A 16,267-nucleotide genomic window follows, 5' to 3' on the forward strand; every position below is an offset into this window, starting at 1 on the left:
CAGGACATCTGCGGTTAACACCCCACCCCCTGTCCAGCCTGGACAGGCTGGGCAGCTGCAGCGCAATGCCCACACTGGCAGGCTTCAGCTCAGTCCCTGCTGTGTGTTCACGTGCTCACTGGCTCCTTGGTGCTTGTGCGGCAGCTGTGCCGTGCCACTGTGCGCGGGACACTGCTGAGACGTCCCCGCTCAGCCAGGCGAGAGGGAGGGCAGAGCACAGAGCTGCCAGGGGCAGCGACCCCTCCAAGGTCAGGGCCGCAGCTCCCATCTTAAGCCCCCTTTAACCCCCGGACCACCTCACTGCTGTCCCCCGCTCACAGGCACTTGCCAAGCGCTGAGCGCACATTGTTCTCGGTATTCCGCTCTTTCCCGCAGCCTTTCTCTCCTCCCTCTCTCCTCCCTCCCAGTCCCTCTCCCCTCCCTTCCCCAGGTCCCTCCTTCCCTCGTCACCAAGTGGTGTATAAATCCCCTTCTCCAGCGTATCCCCCATCACGGGAGACCCTGGTACTTTGGCCCCCTGGGCAGGAGCTGCAGCCTCCGGCCTTTGGATCGCTGGGACTTTGCGCTCCCTCCTGGACCCCTCGCTCTCAGCCCCGCTCACTCTCCAGAGGGGTTTCTGGACATTTCCGACTGGCCTCTTCCCTTCGCCTCTCGCTCCTGTACCAGGATGTCAGAAAAACGCGTAGAGGAGGTGCCAGCGGAGCTGAGCACCAAGGTGAGACCCCCAGCCTCCCTCCCGCTAGCCTGCTCACCTCCCCCTGTCCTTGACCCCTCCGGCTCCCCGCTGTCCGGCTCCCCGACCCGGGAAGCACCCCGCGTGGAGGCATCGGGACTGGGAGAGCACGGCGATCTTCCCCACTTATCTCCTCCACAGGGTCCCTTCGCCGCCTCCGTGCCCGCTGCCCGGGGCCCGCCGCTTTGCCCCTGCGCACCTCCAAGGCGCTGCCCTTTTCCTGCCCTCCTCACCTCGCTGAGCGCTCACTGGGGTGTTCCGCGCCCGCTCGCTGGAGCCAGGGGGCCGATCCCGCCGTCGCCGCGGGGGCGCGCGGGGGGGGGGAGGCGGCGCGTGGCCCCGCGCGCTCGGAGATGCCCGGCCAGCAGAGGGGCGCGCGCGGCTGTGCGCGGGGCAGCCAATGGGGCCGGGCGCGGGGCGGGACGCGGGGCGCCAGTGCCCGCGCGCGGGCGGCTCGGCGTGGCTCGGCTCGGCGGCCGCCTGCGGGCCGCGCCGCGGGGGGGGAAGTCACAGGCGAACGATCCCAAATGTAGGCGAAGGAGCAGCCGGGCGGACCCTCCCTCTGCCCCCCGCGCGTCGCGCTGGCGTCAGCGGCGCCAGGGCTCTCGTCAGGGGCAGGAGTTGCCCCCTCGGAGGCTTCTTTGCGTCCCGAGCGGCAGTTTTGGCAGATCTGCTAGGAAAGGTTAATGGAGTTGAGCGGAGAAATGAGCGGGGAAGAGCGCGGACAGGAGGGATGGGGGCAGGGCTGGGCCGGGAGTGTGGAGGGAACAAATGCGACCGCGGTGACTTAACGATCCTCGGGCAGACCTAAGTTGTTACTGCATTTGGACAAAGAAAAGCCCCAAATCGTAAAAGACTAGAAAGCCACCGGAAGTTCAGCTGCTGCGAGGATCAAAGAGTGGCTGTAGTTCCTTGTGCTCATTGCAAGCTTAGGCAGACGCTCACCTCCCGAAAAGGAGTGGGAAGGATGAATGACAAAGATCCTAAATAACATGTGCCATGTGGCTTTGTGTTTTTTTACTACTTAGCAGCCCGAATAAGAGAGTCTTCTACTCAAATCCCTTGTGGCAACAGGGAGCATGGGGTAAATGTCAGGGCTACGGCTGATCCTCTGTGGCTGATCCTCTGTGTTGTCTTCTCCAGAAACACTTTGCACTGTAGAAACGGGAGTTGTTCAGGGAGACCCCCTGAGGCTCCTGTGCTACTTAGGGCGAGATTTCTTTCTTTGGTCATTGCCACAGGGTTCCTCGGCATGCAAGTACTCCCATTCAGTGTCCCAGCTGAGAGGTGCCAAGCTCCTAAACTGGAAGGGATGGCTTGGGAGCCCCTAAATCCAGTCTCTGTCCTCTTCCCTTCCAGCCTAAACAGTCCTGGTCAGCTTGTCATGCCCTTCGCGCACTTACAAATAGTTCTAATCAGTTACAGCTTCAATGAGGCTGGGAGACTGAGGCCTCTGAGTGCCCCCCAGAGCTTGACCTCTTTAGGCAGAGCTTAGAAACCACTGCAAACTCTGGAGGGTGTCGGAGGCTGGGAAGTTACCGTGCCAGAAGGCTTGGAGTCCCCTTGCTGCAGGCACTGGAATCCAGTAGCTTTAGGCGCAGTTCAGACAAGCCGAGTGTGCGTCTGTTATGCGGCAGGAAATTCAGAGAACTTTTACGTGACCCTGACCGCGGCAAGAAAGGACACTGTAACCACTCCAAAACACCCTCCGGCGAGGCGTGAGGCCATGGGGCTGGGGCGCTGCCCCAGTGCTGGGCGGCTGCGGGCCGCGGGCGGGGTGCGGCCTGGGCCACTGGCCTGTTGGGTTCGTGCCCTGTGGCGGGCAGCGGCCGTTGGGGAGGCCGAGCACGCGGAGCCCCTAGTGGGCGGTGGGGGTAAGGCTGGTGGGAGGGCAGGCTTATGCCTCCACTGCTCGTTGGCTCCAGCCTCAGGCCAGAGCCTGTGTTTGAGGGAAAAACTTCCCTGTTTCATATAACTTAAGATTTTCTCATTTTTTTTCTGAATAAAAGTAATTCCGACATGTATTTGCAGCTTTTCTATGTCATTGACTGCTCTTCTGCGGAACTGGGAGGCCAGATTTACTGCCTAATTTATGTTTTCTGTCCTCATCAGTATTTTGTATCTCCTTTCTAAACCCCCTTTATTTAAAACTAAGCGTTCCAATCTTTTTTGTTTCTTGCCACTGACCACTGGAATGATTTTTCTCATCTTGCGTATAGGAAATGAAAGAAAAGAAGGAAAAACTAGAGGAGAAAACAGTCCACAAAGAAAAGAAGAAGGAGATAGTAGAGGTGAGGCCCAGTATAGCCCTTCTGTGGGGCATACATTTAGAGGAGTCTGGGAGGATTTTATAAGGGGTGGTTAGCCTGGGAACCTCAGGTCGTGAATATGAAGGGAATATGGGAGATTAATTAAAAAGAGAGGGGAGGCCAGTGGAGCTCATAAGGGAGAAGGGCAAATGAAGAACGAGCGATAGGATAAATGTGGAGAATGAGCCTTGAAAGATTTAGGCAACATAGCCAGTGTGGCCCAGTGGGAAGAAAGATCAGAGGTGCATGAAGACAAGGTCTGGTAGGAGTTAGGAGGAGGTGGCATTGGGAACATAGTACTGAGAGTACTCTGAGGTCCATAAGGGGTACAAGGTGAGGGAGATGGAGGGAGTAACAGTGAGGAGATACAGATTGTCGAAGGTCAGAAGGAATCTGGAAGCAGGTGTGTTACAAGCACAGGCTAAGTCACATGGGTAACCAGAGAGATGCTCTGATTGTTGAGAAGGGATTTCAGCAGTTTGTTGGAATTTAAACTTGTGGAAGTCAGGGAGGCTAGGGCTGGTGGGAAGGGTTTGGAAGGGTTGGTTTTGTAAGGGATGCAGGCTGGGAGGAGGGTTTCAGCTGTGTGAGACAGTTGGGATGGTGGATGTGACAGGGTCTGAATAACAGTGCAGAGGTCACTTACTTGATGTGCATCTGACACTGGAGTCTGAAATAGCTGGAGCTATGGGGATTATACTTGTGCAAAGACAGCATGGGAATATCAACCTGATGCTAATTTCTGCTCTGGCCAATTTGTTTTACTCAGGATGAGGAAAATGGAGCCGAAGAGGATGAGGAAGAGAATCCTGATGATGTGGATGAAGATGAAGGTGGTGATGAGGATGAAGGTGGGAATGATCAGCTTGGGGGAAATGGGAGGAATCAGACTGTGGGAGTATGAAAGATCATAGAGACGAAGTCCTCCTCCGAGCCCTCTTACTGAGATTAGATTTGCCTAAAAGCTGCCTCAATTAACTTGTGATTTCCTCTTTTGTTTGTGCTTAGATGGAGATGAGAATGGGCAAGAGCAGGATGGACATGCAGAAAAACGATCTGCAGAGGAAGAAGAGGTGCGTGATAGTCTGGGGGTAATGACAGTGAGAAGGAACTAGGCTACCTGTTGTGACTTGAAATCCATGTGGATGCCATTGCTGAGCATCTCAAATCAGCCTCAGGTCTCATTGCTGCTTCACTGGGTCAAGAAATCTGATGTGGCAAGGGGATAACAAAACCTCATAGACCCTTTGTGGAACTGATCCAGGTCCTTCCCCCCGGCAGTCAAGGTGCTTTAAATTGTGTTGGGTGATGATCCCTCAAAGAACAGTGATTTCCATGCTTCAGGTCAGAAGCTGGATGCCAAATGGACTTTTAAGGTTGATCTCGGGGTCTGTCTGAGGTGGTGTGAGTCTGGGCTTATATATCTGCTGAAAGTAACACAGCAGGTATCCCTACAAGTGGAGCTGTGCACATCTTAACCATTACCATTAACAGAACAGCTGAGTGTCAGGCACTCAAAGATGCTGTAAAGAAGAGTGGATTTAGGGTAGGCCAAACAAATATTTCCATGTGGAGGAAAGAGCAGCAGTAAGAATCTCATGGAGAAAATATGTGCCTTGGTGTGGTGATTGCTTGATGGTAACACCTTTTTCCTTCTCTTTCTCCTATATAGGATGAAGTGGATCCAAAGAGACAGAAGACAGAAAACGGATCTTCAGCTTGAGTCCTCCCTTCCCATCTTTTCTATTCCGTCCATCTCTCCTCCTCCATTCCAGCCCATGCTTGCACTGTCCATTAGCCTCTGGCTTCACACAGTCTCAGATTAGGAAAGATTAGAAATGCTCTCAGACAGGGAAGACAGCAGTTTCCTTCCCACCTGAAGATCTAGCCCATCTACAACATTCCCCAGCTGAAATTATTCCAGTCTCTCACATCCTTTCAACTGTGCCCCACTTACAAATGATCCTTTTCCCTCAAGAATCTCATCTTTTCCTGTCTCCCAGTAAGTAACCTTACCAGGCCCATATGCCTAACCCTTCACATGGCAAACATGTCTCATTCTTTTTCACTTGCCCTCTCTTTTCACGAATATGATTGAGATTCTTACTGGCTTCTGCTTCTCAGACCTGCTGTCAAATATCCTCCCTGGATTCAGGAGGCTGTGGGCACAGATCTCATGGTGCATTTTCCAGTCCTAGGCCTCCTATCATCTTCTTTCCCGTTGAACCCTGAGAGACAAAGAAAAAGAATATTACAAGCAAATAATGTTTCTATTAAACCACACACAGAGACAGAATTTATTTTAACCTTTTTTTTAAGTTTACATGACAAACAGCAAGCTGGCCCTCGTGAATTTTTTCAGAAGATAAAGGTTGGTTTTATATATGAATTTCATCTGAACTGCATATTTTTTTAATTTGGAGGCTTTTTAAAAACAAATCAAGAGATAAACAATTGAGGACCAAACTTTGATTTCCATTTTTCCCTTCAGATTCTCTTGTGACCATTTTTTTGTAAATTAAAGGCAATACAGCCACAGCATTTTCTATGGCACAAACATCACGAGGATGATAGTTATAAATATATATATTGTTTTCAACTAGCACTGTAAATAAAAGCATTTAAAAATATTTCAAACAGCTCATGTGGAAAGGTGTGTCTATAAGTCTTAGGTTATGTCTTGATCTGATGAGGAAAAGTCAATTTGCACAAAAACAATAGAGTATATGTCGGCCTGACCAGCAGCTGGTGAAAAGAGGAACCTAAGTTTAGTCAAAAAACCTGTGTTAATTATTTGAATTGCCCCTGCATATTGGAGACCAGTGTACATGGATTCTGTTCCCTCCCTCTTGCATTGCTCCATCTGCCAGGCATTTACAATGAGGACGTGCCACAAACATGAGATAAAACTCCAGGCTTATTGTGAAGCTCTCAAAACCAGACCTCTGCACCAGATGTTAGAGGTTCAGAAAGGGAACCTAATCTGTGACTAGTGGACATAGGCAAGGACTGCTCTAACTTTATGCTATTCTGCAGCCTACTTGCTCTAACTCACATCAAGTGTAACCCGTGTAGTATCAGTCATGCAGAACAACAGGAAGGTGTTTTAAGAAGCAAGAGCTTCAGTTCTTTGTCCCACCAGCTGCCTGGGAGAGATCTGTCAAACATTTGCGTTTTATCTTTGGAGATCTTTGAAGTAGCTATTGGTTTTTCTTCCTTTTTTAACTTTATTCTGAAAATCAAATAATGAGCTACCAAGACTGGGAGCTGTAAATAAGGTCTTTTTGTCTTAGCATCAGTGGCTTTGTGTCTGTTCAACTACAGCAACAGATCAGATACTTGAAGCACAGTTGCTGACCTCTGTAAATGGAAAGTGTCAATCGTTTATTTTTCTCCAAATGACCACCTCTGGCTGAGGCATTCTCTGCCCTGCTTTGTGGCTGACCCCAGGGAGCAGAGGGACACAAGCTTGGTGCAAATGGCACAGCTACTGGCAAGCCCCTTCTCACCTACAAACATCTCTGGGATGCACATGCCTGCCTGGTGGGTTCTCTCTGCACTGCAGGGTGTGGGTGCACTGCTGCCCCTGGCACCCATTTGCTTGTAGAGTCTCTACTGGGTCTGGGCCTGTCTCAGCACAGGGGTCACTGCAGTCCTGGTGCTCCTGTCTCAGCCCCTTCGTTTCTTCCCAGCTCAGTCATAGGGAACAGATTTGGGCCTTTCTCCTCCAGGCAAGGCTGGGTCTGGCTCAGACAGGCTCCTCCAGCTGGGAGGGACATCCCGTCTCCAGCTGGAGCCATGTGTTTGGTGCTGCAGTTGGTCCTTTGTTGTGAAGCTGTTGCAGCCATTTCCTCTCACTGTTGCCCAGTGTCAGCTGGAGGCCATGTTCACTGTGACCCTGTCCTGCTTCCAGAAAGCTCTCTTGGCAGTTGGATCACGGCTATTTGGGGTCTCCTCCCAGTGACCAGTATTGCAGGTAGCTGTGCATCAGATTGACTTGAAATGCCTCTCTGTGCTCCCCCTCGCCTTGGGCACAGTGACAAGTGAGCCAGTTCAATCTGTTTGTATATTTTAACTGCACTTTTGCAATTTTATATTCCTGCTATTGCTCCATTTTCCCTTGATAGATTTTAGTCTCTGTTCATTTCAAAATATTTTCATACTGGACCGAGTCTTCAGAATTCCCCTGAACTTTCCGCTGGCCAGTCATCTTTTACTGTGCTGTATTGAAGATAAATCTGTAGAGGATGGTCTAAGTTCTGCAGCGGCTGATTCCAGTTTTCATGCCTCTTCCCCACCATGACTGCAGCGATGCAGCAGTGCTGGCAATGAGTAGTGAAGTGTGTAATTGCACATGAGGTATGGAGAGATGACTCCATCTCTGCTTTCTGTATGGATACAACAGCAGTACGTCTGGTTCTATTCATCTGGACATACAGAAGTATGTGAGGGAGCAGATGATATGGCAGCACTAACTGTATGAACAGCCATTCCTCATTCTCTCTGAGGGAAATGCTGTAGGATGGAGGGAAGTGCTCAAGGGCTGCCAGTTGGGTTCCATGTGTCTCTGTGGAGTCCTTGACTCCAGAGCTTCTACTAGTTCTTCCACCTTATTCCTTTGTCACTATCTATGGATAGGATAGTTGAAAGAAAATCTGCTTTGGTGTTTGATCATCTCAGTGACCTGCAGGATATCATCACTGACTTGAGGTGAGCGTTAAAGATAACATAATGAGAAACTGCACAGTTTCTTCCCTTTCCTCAGATCTGCAAAGATGCATGCTACATCTGGTGCTATTTTAGCTGCCAAGTCTATCACAGCAAGAAGTTGCATAGATTTCCAGGAAAAGTTGAGGATACAGGGCTCTGCACTTCATCTCAAGCCTGCCTATGCGCTTGGTTTGCACAACGCCCATCTTCTCCAGTGATTCCTCAGCAGTAATGATACCATTCAAGGGCCTTATTCACATTTCTTGACTCTGTGCTAATCCTTCACTTACTTCATTTAATTCCTGCGACAATCAGTTAACCTCATCAGCTGGTGGTAGAACTCCCTCAATGCTATCAGTTTTGCCAAAAGTTACACTAGAAATCAGTGCATGCTGGGCTTAAACAGCAATAGACTGCGCAGGAGTGTGTACCAGCTGAACTTAACTGTCTTTTCATCAAGTCTTACAACTGGGACAAGTGTGTCTACAGACCAGACCTTAGTTTTCAATAAGCCTGCAACAAAGTCCTCTGGTTTCATCTGAGAGAGGCTTTGTGCATTAGGAGGGCTTTCCTAAGTAACTTTCTTGCCCTTATCACAGTATTGTTATAGCCTTCAAGGAGGTGCTTGGTGTTCATTGTTCCTTCCTTGCTCCCAATGGAACTTATTCCAAGCTTCCAGCAGCTCTAGTCCTGCCAACAGAGCAGTGTCAAAGATTCCCTCCTTCCTAGTTTTCCTCCAGGGCTGCTTGCTTTAAGAGGATTGTGGAGGTGGCACAGTCACACACTTGCAGGCTCTGCTAGAGTTTCCTCTAGACTGACAATTTCTGCTTCTGATGGCCCTTTTGTATGGTTTAGAAGAGCAAATAGATGCCAGTGCATGGCAAAGCGGGTAGAGCAGCTTACCAGGTCTTAGCTGGATTCCTGTCATAGCTCAAAGTGAGTAATTCTCTCCCTGGCAGGGATCAACACACAGCTTCAGGGACAGGTCCTTGCAGGGAAGGGCTGGGGTGTTTGATGGTCTCTGGCTGTACCCCAGATGATATAGGGCAGGTGCATGTTGTTCAGTGAGATAGCGCCAAGGAGTAATTTCTTGCCCTGAGTCCTGTGACATAGACTGGCTGCATACATGCTATATGGTGTTTGGATTTGGGTGAGGTGTCCCCATAGCCCTAATATTTTTTGACTGTGTTTTTCAGTTCAAAGCACCTGAAACAATGTGATGGTTGGGCCATGGACCCACTGGAGTGGTGAGCTCATAGCCTGAAGCTGAAGGTCTGTGTTTCATGGTCTGGGGTATAGCAGGAAGCAATGCTATGTTTGGATGCAATGTCTGCTGGGATAGTGCTGGAGGACTGTAAGAGAAGCCAAATTGGGGGCAGCCTGGTGCATACCAATTGCCAGGAGTGGTTCCTGGTGAGCACTGTGCCCTGGGCTGCACCAAGGCTTCCTTGTACCAGGTCAGGACCACAGCCAGGAGCTGGCTGGCAGGGAGGCTGTGAGCAGACAGTGCCCAGTGCTTGAGGTCCCTCCCTGCTCCTGTTTTAGTGACCATTGCAGGCACAGCGGTATTTTTTCTCTTGAAGAAGAGAGGTCTGGATGTGGTGCTGAGCTGTAAAGGATAAGCATGAGAGGAGACAGATAATTTCAGTGTTGGCTGAATAAAATCTTTCTTATACATATAAAACAACAGAGCAACCTGATCTAGCTTTGGAGTCAGCCCTGCTGTGAGTAGGGAGTTGGACCAGAGACCTCCAGAGGTCCCTTCCCACCTACATGCTTCTGTGAGTCTATGAAGAACTAGAGGCCTGTCATGGAAACTCTGAACAAAGTCTGAAGATATTTTGAAGTGCTGAACACAGAAACTTATGCTTTTTGCATCTTGAAGCTGTCACCTCCTCATTTCCACCTTAGGCAAATGATCCCCTCCTCCCAGCCTCTTTGGTCTTTCACACCAGTTTTAAGTCAATAAATGAAACAAGACTGGTGTAATCAAAACCACTGCACAGGCAGAATCATGAACCCTCCTTCAGACCTGAAACAAGTGAGCCCTCCAGCCACTTCTGGTCTAGGAGGAAAAACTTTTCTTGCTTTAGTAAAGTCCGTAATTATCCTGTTATATTGGCTTAAAAAAAAAAAAAGTGAAAATAAGATTATTTCCCCCCCCCCCACCCCTTCCTCTGGGACTGGGAGCCTTTTTAGGAATCACATTGCTCTGCCTATTCCCGTATAGGAAACCAAAACAACATGACTTCTCAAATGCCTAAGAAGCCCATGTACTTTTCCCTCCCACCTCTCTCCCTTGTCTCAAGAGCGGAGTCACAGACAGACACACTCATGGTCAATCCAGTCTGTATGTTTTCTCAGGGAAGAAGTCTGTGTTTACATGTGTGGGCTCAGACTGGGTATATATCACAGATTGACAGGACTGGAGCGCTGTGTATCACAGGATCACTTTGGGGTTCATATCCTGGTGAGCTCTTACCATTTTTGCAAAACACAGACAGTCACAGAGGTGAGGAGTGATCCAAGGTGTTAGTATGCAAGGGTCCCAGACACACAAGATGACTGATGGACCAAGCATGGTACCATCAGGTACAGTTCTACTCTTGGGGGAGGCATTTGGGGCTAGACACAGAAGAGGTTGCTTCTTATCTCAGACTCTTCAGGAAGAACTGACCCCAGCTGCCAGCTGGAAGTATCTGTGCACAACATTGATTCCTTAACTGAGCCTCAGAGAACTGGAACATCAAAGCAGACAAGTTTCATCTTTTTTGTTGTATCTGTGCAAGCAGGTTATGGCAGATGACTAGATGACTAGTTGCACATCATCCATTAAAGAGGATAGAAGAGCACAAGACCCAAGTATGAGCTGTTGGTGATATCTAGCTGATGTTACTTGTCACTGGGTGGCTGTAGGAACCGGACATTCTACAGACCTCTGACCTTTCTTATAACAACATTTGTCATTCCTGTTCTCTACCATGTATCTTAAATACTTTGTCTCAAAAAGTCCAATTCAGAATTTCCAATGTCCTAGTGGGATTCGAGATGATTTCTTCTCTATTTAGTTGCATAATCCACGAAGTGGTGTCATAATGTCACTGGGGTGTTTGGCCACATGCCCTGCAATGAAGAATCTTGTCTCTAAGTCTGAAAAGTTACTGGAGCTTCATGTGTCCCAGATGGAAGATCCTGAAACTGGTGGAGATGGTAGAAGGTAGCAAAAGTAATCAGCTTCCAGAGCTCTGCGGTTAAGTGTGTCTTAACCTTTGACAGCTCAGGTAGACTAATATTTTGGACTTTCCCAGGTCTTCCTGCAACTCATCCATCAATTAAGGCACTGAAGATGTCAGAAACTTATTTTTGGAAGCTTAGTAACTCAATACAAAAACAAATACAATGATCAGACTTTGGAACTAAACACAATTAGGCTACATAATTTGTTAGGAAACTCTTCAAATCCCCTCTAGCTGAAGCATCCTTCTACAGTTCTGTTGCTGAACAGCCAAATGATGACACAAAAGAATCTCTGCTGGAGAGCACTTCAGAACATAAACTCAGGTAGCTCTCTGTTAGGCTCATCCATAAGCACACCAGGAAACCTATCTGCAAAATTATAACTTGTTGCTGTTTTTCTGAGTGAAGGACAGTTTCTTAAATGGTACCTACAAATCTTTTCCTGTGTCAGATCCAAGGTCTTGAAAACAGCTGAGGTTGTAGGATGTGGGTCCAACAAACATCCTGAGCTTTCAGGACAGTAACATGGTAGACCTGGACCCAGTTTTGAGCTGAGAATTTGCAAGTTTCCCACTAGGTAAATTTCAGAGAAGATTCAGTAGAGAAATTTGTGAAAGCTGGCCTCATAATTCAAATGTGCCTGCGATCAATTTTGCTAATAACTAAAGAAAATGCAGAATATGTCTGGGGCTGTGCATCCCCTTTCACATATGCAGGAGTAAGCATTCTTGTTAGAGCACTGCTAACAGTGTGCCATGATGACTGTAGATTCTCTTTGAGAAAGGATCCCATTCCAGAAAGTTTCTCTATGTTTTAAAGGGATTCCAGATCAAGTTGTGGTTCAAGGTCTCCCATCTTTGACAGGATTCCTATAGGTGGCCCAGAATTCCCCAGTGCTGCTTTTGCTTTTACTTCAAAGGGTGAAAAACCCACAGATACCCAATGGAAGTCCAGTTTGCAAACAAGGAGGAAGGCTATTGTCATGGAATTAGGATACAGTGCTGACACCTGCAGTATCCCTCCTGCTATACAGCAGAACATCTCAGTGCATGCTCCATGGTGAAGACTCCAAGAGGACCTCCAGTAGGACCGAGTTTTTCTGCATTCCCTGGGACAAAAAGGCCAGGTCCCAATCTGTTTTTTCAAGACCTCTACTTGTGCTGAAACAGAACACCACTCCAAGATACCAGGTACCACAACCAAATCTAGCTTAAGTTGATATCTATTCAGCTTGGAGGGTGAACCATATCTTGGTCCTTTCAAATGGATTTATTAGAGGGAGAGGAATCAAGAGAGTCCTTTAGGATAGATCTACAGCTTTCCTGCATCATGTGCCACCTGGTGGCACCAAATTTAACATCTGTGTGAATACTTGGCTGAAAGACTATGAACAGTAAAGTAACTTGAATTTCTCCATAGCCAAAATTCCCGGCACAGAGCAAACTGTGAGCCACCTCTCAGTGGCTCACAGTATGACTGAGGAACAATGAATGATGACTCTGATCACACTGCCAGTGTTATGAGAGGCCTAACTCAAAATTGGGTGAGAGTTCCCCATAAGGTCAATCAGCATTACATTTGTCTTGGCCATTTGTCTATAGAATGACCTGAACACAGAGGCTGCTCTCTGGCTCCCAGAGGAAATGGTTCTTTGCTCAGAGAATCCAAGGCAAGCCTAGGGGACCTGAAAGGAGATTCCTCCTCCCTTGAATCCACTCCTATTAAATGAGACACCATGTTCCTTTCCTAACATTTGCTCCAAAAAGCTTCTCTCCTGGCCCAGTACAGCTCTTACAGTATTTTTGCCTAGAACAAGAACAGTTCTGGGTCAGAAAAGGGGATGTTTCATCCAGTGTGTGCTTTCTCAAAAGAAGAGTCTTTTGGGAGTTGTACCATACTACCAGGTACGTCAGGTGCAGTGTAACCATATCCTTCCCTCATCTGTTTTTCTCATATGCCGTCAGAATAAGGTTACCTAGAAGGTAAGGCTGAACAGAACTGCTCCTGTTCCTTTGCACAGTTTCAGGAGCCATGAAGAACCTGTGGGAACGTTCTACTAATTCCAAAACTCATATCTCATCTTCTGTGGATAGGGCTGGATCCATCCATGCAGGTCCAAAAGTCCCTTCACTAGAAAGGCACATATACACTCATGGAATTTACATCTTCCTAGCTGTAGCTGATTTTAGACCCTTTCCCAGTAGTGTTCCCTCCCTTATTGGATTCTCTAGGAAGACCACACTTGGGGAGGGTCTTAGAGTTTAACTATCACTCATTAGGAAGTGAGGGTCCTGTTTTCCTCATTGTCTACAATTCCAGCTGGGTATCAGCAAAATGTGTTGGATGCCTAACAGCAGAGCCATTATCTGGGATCAATGCAACTTTTGGAGAAGTTCTTTTAGGGTTATTAGTTACAGAATTTGCGGGGGGGGGGGGGGAAGGGGGAGGTAAACAAACTTCTGTGTTTCACTGGCAGGTCCACAAGCTACAGAGTGACTGCCCCACATATCTTAAAATCTTTCAGTGCTGCACTGTCAGCTGGAGTTAGGATACTATCTGGATAACTCACTTCTCCCAGAGCCATTTGCAGAGCTCAGTCAGCCATTCAGAGTGTAATTCTACATGGCAATAACGGTATTTTAAGAGTTTTCTATCCTCACTACTCCCAGCATGGTGTATCATCTACTCAGTTGTGCAAGGGCAACTGCCTTTAGGAACCAAACCATGGAAATCATCTGAGTTAATCCGTATTCCAAATACATTCTCACCTTTTCTTCTTTTAAACCTAGTGTCTACATTGGTCTTGCTTTCCACCCCATGACAGGTCATTTTATGACAAGTTGTGGCAGGGTAAAGATGTAGCACAGGGGTAGTAAGTCACCATGACAGTGGAAGAGGAAAGCACAACTTAGAAGAGAATCTCTTAAATCAGTTTCCTCATGTGAGAAGCTCATGGAATCCCACCCTCAAGCACCTGGGAAGGTTCCGAGGTCATCTTCAGACCCTTCAATATGGATTCCCCTTTACTTTTAGGAGTTCTCTGTTTTTTATACCTGCCCCAAACATTTGTTTTTCACAGCTCAGGGCAGGAATTGCTGTTGATCCTTGGGCTTTTCTTGAAAAACTGTTCTTGGCCAGCATTTTGTATGACTGTAACTCCCTTTTTCATTATTAAGGCTTCTGGACTACCTTGTCTCATGGATGGACTATTATGTCCATATTTTCCCTCATACATACGCTGATCTGCTGGTCTTACAGTTCAGACAGGGGCAACCAGAACCCTAGGGGCTACCAGTCTTTCAGAGTGACTTTTATTTTAAGTAAATAAGCAACACACAAAAGAAAACTAGGATATTAAAAAACATCAGAAAAGAGAAACCTTTACATCTCTTTCAGGTCTGGAACAAGTGAGCCCTCCAACCACCTGTTGCTAGGGAAAAAACAGAAGGTCCCTCCTAAATTCAGGGGAAAGTCCCCGCACCTACACACTACCACCACCACCACCACCACCTCAGTTCATTTGATTCCAGGGTCCTTTGCAGGAACCCTTTCCTTCTATTTCCCTGTGAGTTATGTCCTTCTGCTCAGCAATCATGCTTCTCCACTATTTCTCAGCCCTACTCTGGTGTTTTCCTGCAGAACAAGAATAGCTGATTTTTTTTTTCTGAGTCTTAAAAGGGCCCATATGCTCTTTCCACCAGTAAGAAATGTGAATAAGGGAAAAGCCTGGGGAAATATGAATAGGTAGTGCTTTAGTCTCATCATGCTGATCAACTAACTTGTCTTACTCATTCCTGCAGAGAGCTGAATATCCTAGGGCTCAGCAAGAGGATGCCATCAACCATTTTTCACATCAACAATCTGCAAGTGGTGAAGAGCCCACCACGAGTGCTTCCCATGATGAAAAGCCTTACTATTAAAACATGCATCTCATTTCCAGTCAGACATTGGCTTTAACTTCCAGACCCTGGTGGGTGTTACACTCCTTTGCTGGAGTAGGGAACCTGCCACTATTTCACATCTTCTCCTCATGGGGAGAAGATATCAAAGATACATTGTGAACATAAGAAAATAAAAAATGGTTGGTTATACTGGATCAGACCAATTGCCTCTTGAACTTAATGTTCTGTTACACTCCTGGCCAATAAAAGATCCCTAAGGAAAGGAAATGAGAGACAAGGCATGTATAGTAGCTTTCTGTAAACAAGAGTTAAGGGACATCCTGAGTTGGCAGTCATATCCAGGCCATCATATTTAAAAGCCAGAGAGGAATTGATCCTCCACAAATTACTTAATCCCTGTTTGAACCCATGTATAATCCTGGCCTCCACAACATCCTCTGGTGATAATTCTACTGTCTATATGACATCTGAAATGAATTTCACTTTCACTTGCCATGTGAGTTCATCACTGCTTCTTTTGAATTAGGTAAAATAAATCAAACTCTTTAAGTTCTGTGCAAGATCTCCATGCCCAAAGTCAGTGTTTTTGTAGCACTCTTCTAAATCCTTTTCCATTTTTTCACATCTTTTTTAAATCATGGACATGTTCCAGTAACTTGTGCTGTAAACAGAGGTAACACAATATGGATAAAGAAATAAATCCATTTTGATTTACAATTAGTCCTTTCAGTTTAAAAATGCACCATCTCCTTCCCTAGCATATTTTGATCAAAGCAAACTGATTGTGGATCACCAGATCGGATCACTTTATTCTCCTTAGCAGTATTCGCTCTTTGAGATCCCCTTTTGCACATCTCTGGATCATGTTACCTCCCTTTCTGGTGTCTTTTTTCCTAGGATGCTGTATCCTGTTCTGGAAGTGTGATCCTCATACTTTGTTCCTTGACATATAACCTTATGTTTTAATACTAAGCATGATTTTACCAAGGGTCTCAGGAGGCGGTTTCTTCCCAGAGACAGTCATGCCTACAGAGCTGTGAAGCCTTCCTAACTAGATTCTGGCAATATAAGACAGCCATGGACATCAGAAAGCAGTTGGATGTTAAACAAATCATGTGGCAGCCTAGCACTGGAGGTTCACAGAGTCTGAATTTCTAGGATGTTTTCATCTCATCAGCAAAAGGTCTAAAGTATTTACACAGGACACAAAAACATTAGCTGCTTTAGCTTATATTCTCACACAACCTGTTCAGCTAGAGAGGGCCTCTGGTCTTTTCTAGTTTTCTGAAAAAAAAAAAAGCTGGCAGAGAACCCTGTTAAAGTGAAATGAAAGTTATTCAGCATGGTCTGATCACCTGGAGCACAGGAGCTGGCAT

The 16,267-nt window shown here is 47.1% G+C and overlaps 1 protein-coding gene across 1 annotated transcript; it reads left to right on the forward strand.

Moving 5' to 3' along the window:
• The first annotated feature begins 467 nt into the window (after positions 1-467).
• PTMS (parathymosin) lies at positions 468-5,681 on the forward strand. Its single transcript, XM_067303001.1, has 5 exons — positions 468-715; positions 2,953-3,024; positions 3,812-3,893; positions 4,051-4,115; positions 4,715-5,681. The coding sequence occupies exons 1-5, from the start codon at positions 668-670 to the stop codon at positions 4,763-4,765; spliced, it is 318 nt and encodes a 105-aa protein (XP_067159102.1). The 5' UTR covers positions 468-667; the 3' UTR covers positions 4,766-5,681.
• The last annotated feature ends 10,586 nt before the right edge of the window (positions 5,682-16,267 follow it).

Source organism: Apteryx mantelli, chromosome 1 (genome assembly GCF_036417845.1).
Source record: "Apteryx mantelli isolate bAptMan1 chromosome 1, bAptMan1.hap1, whole genome shotgun sequence".
Classification (NCBI taxonomy): domain Eukaryota; kingdom Metazoa; phylum Chordata; class Aves; order Apterygiformes; family Apterygidae; genus Apteryx; species Apteryx mantelli.

Bases quoted from the DNA above. Each gene is read 5' to 3' on its own strand.
- PTMS (XM_067303001.1), top strand. From the start codon at position 668: ATGTCAGAAAAACGCGTAGAGGAGGTGCCAGCGGAGCTGAGCACCAAG. The intron at 716-2,952 runs GTGAGACCCCCA...TCTTGCGTATAG, and splicing joins CAGCGGAGCTGAGCACCAAG to GAAATGAAAGAAAAGAAGGA. The intron at 3,025-3,811 runs GTGAGGCCCAGT...TGTTTTACTCAG, and splicing joins AGAAGAAGGAGATAGTAGAG to GATGAGGAAAATGGAGCCGA.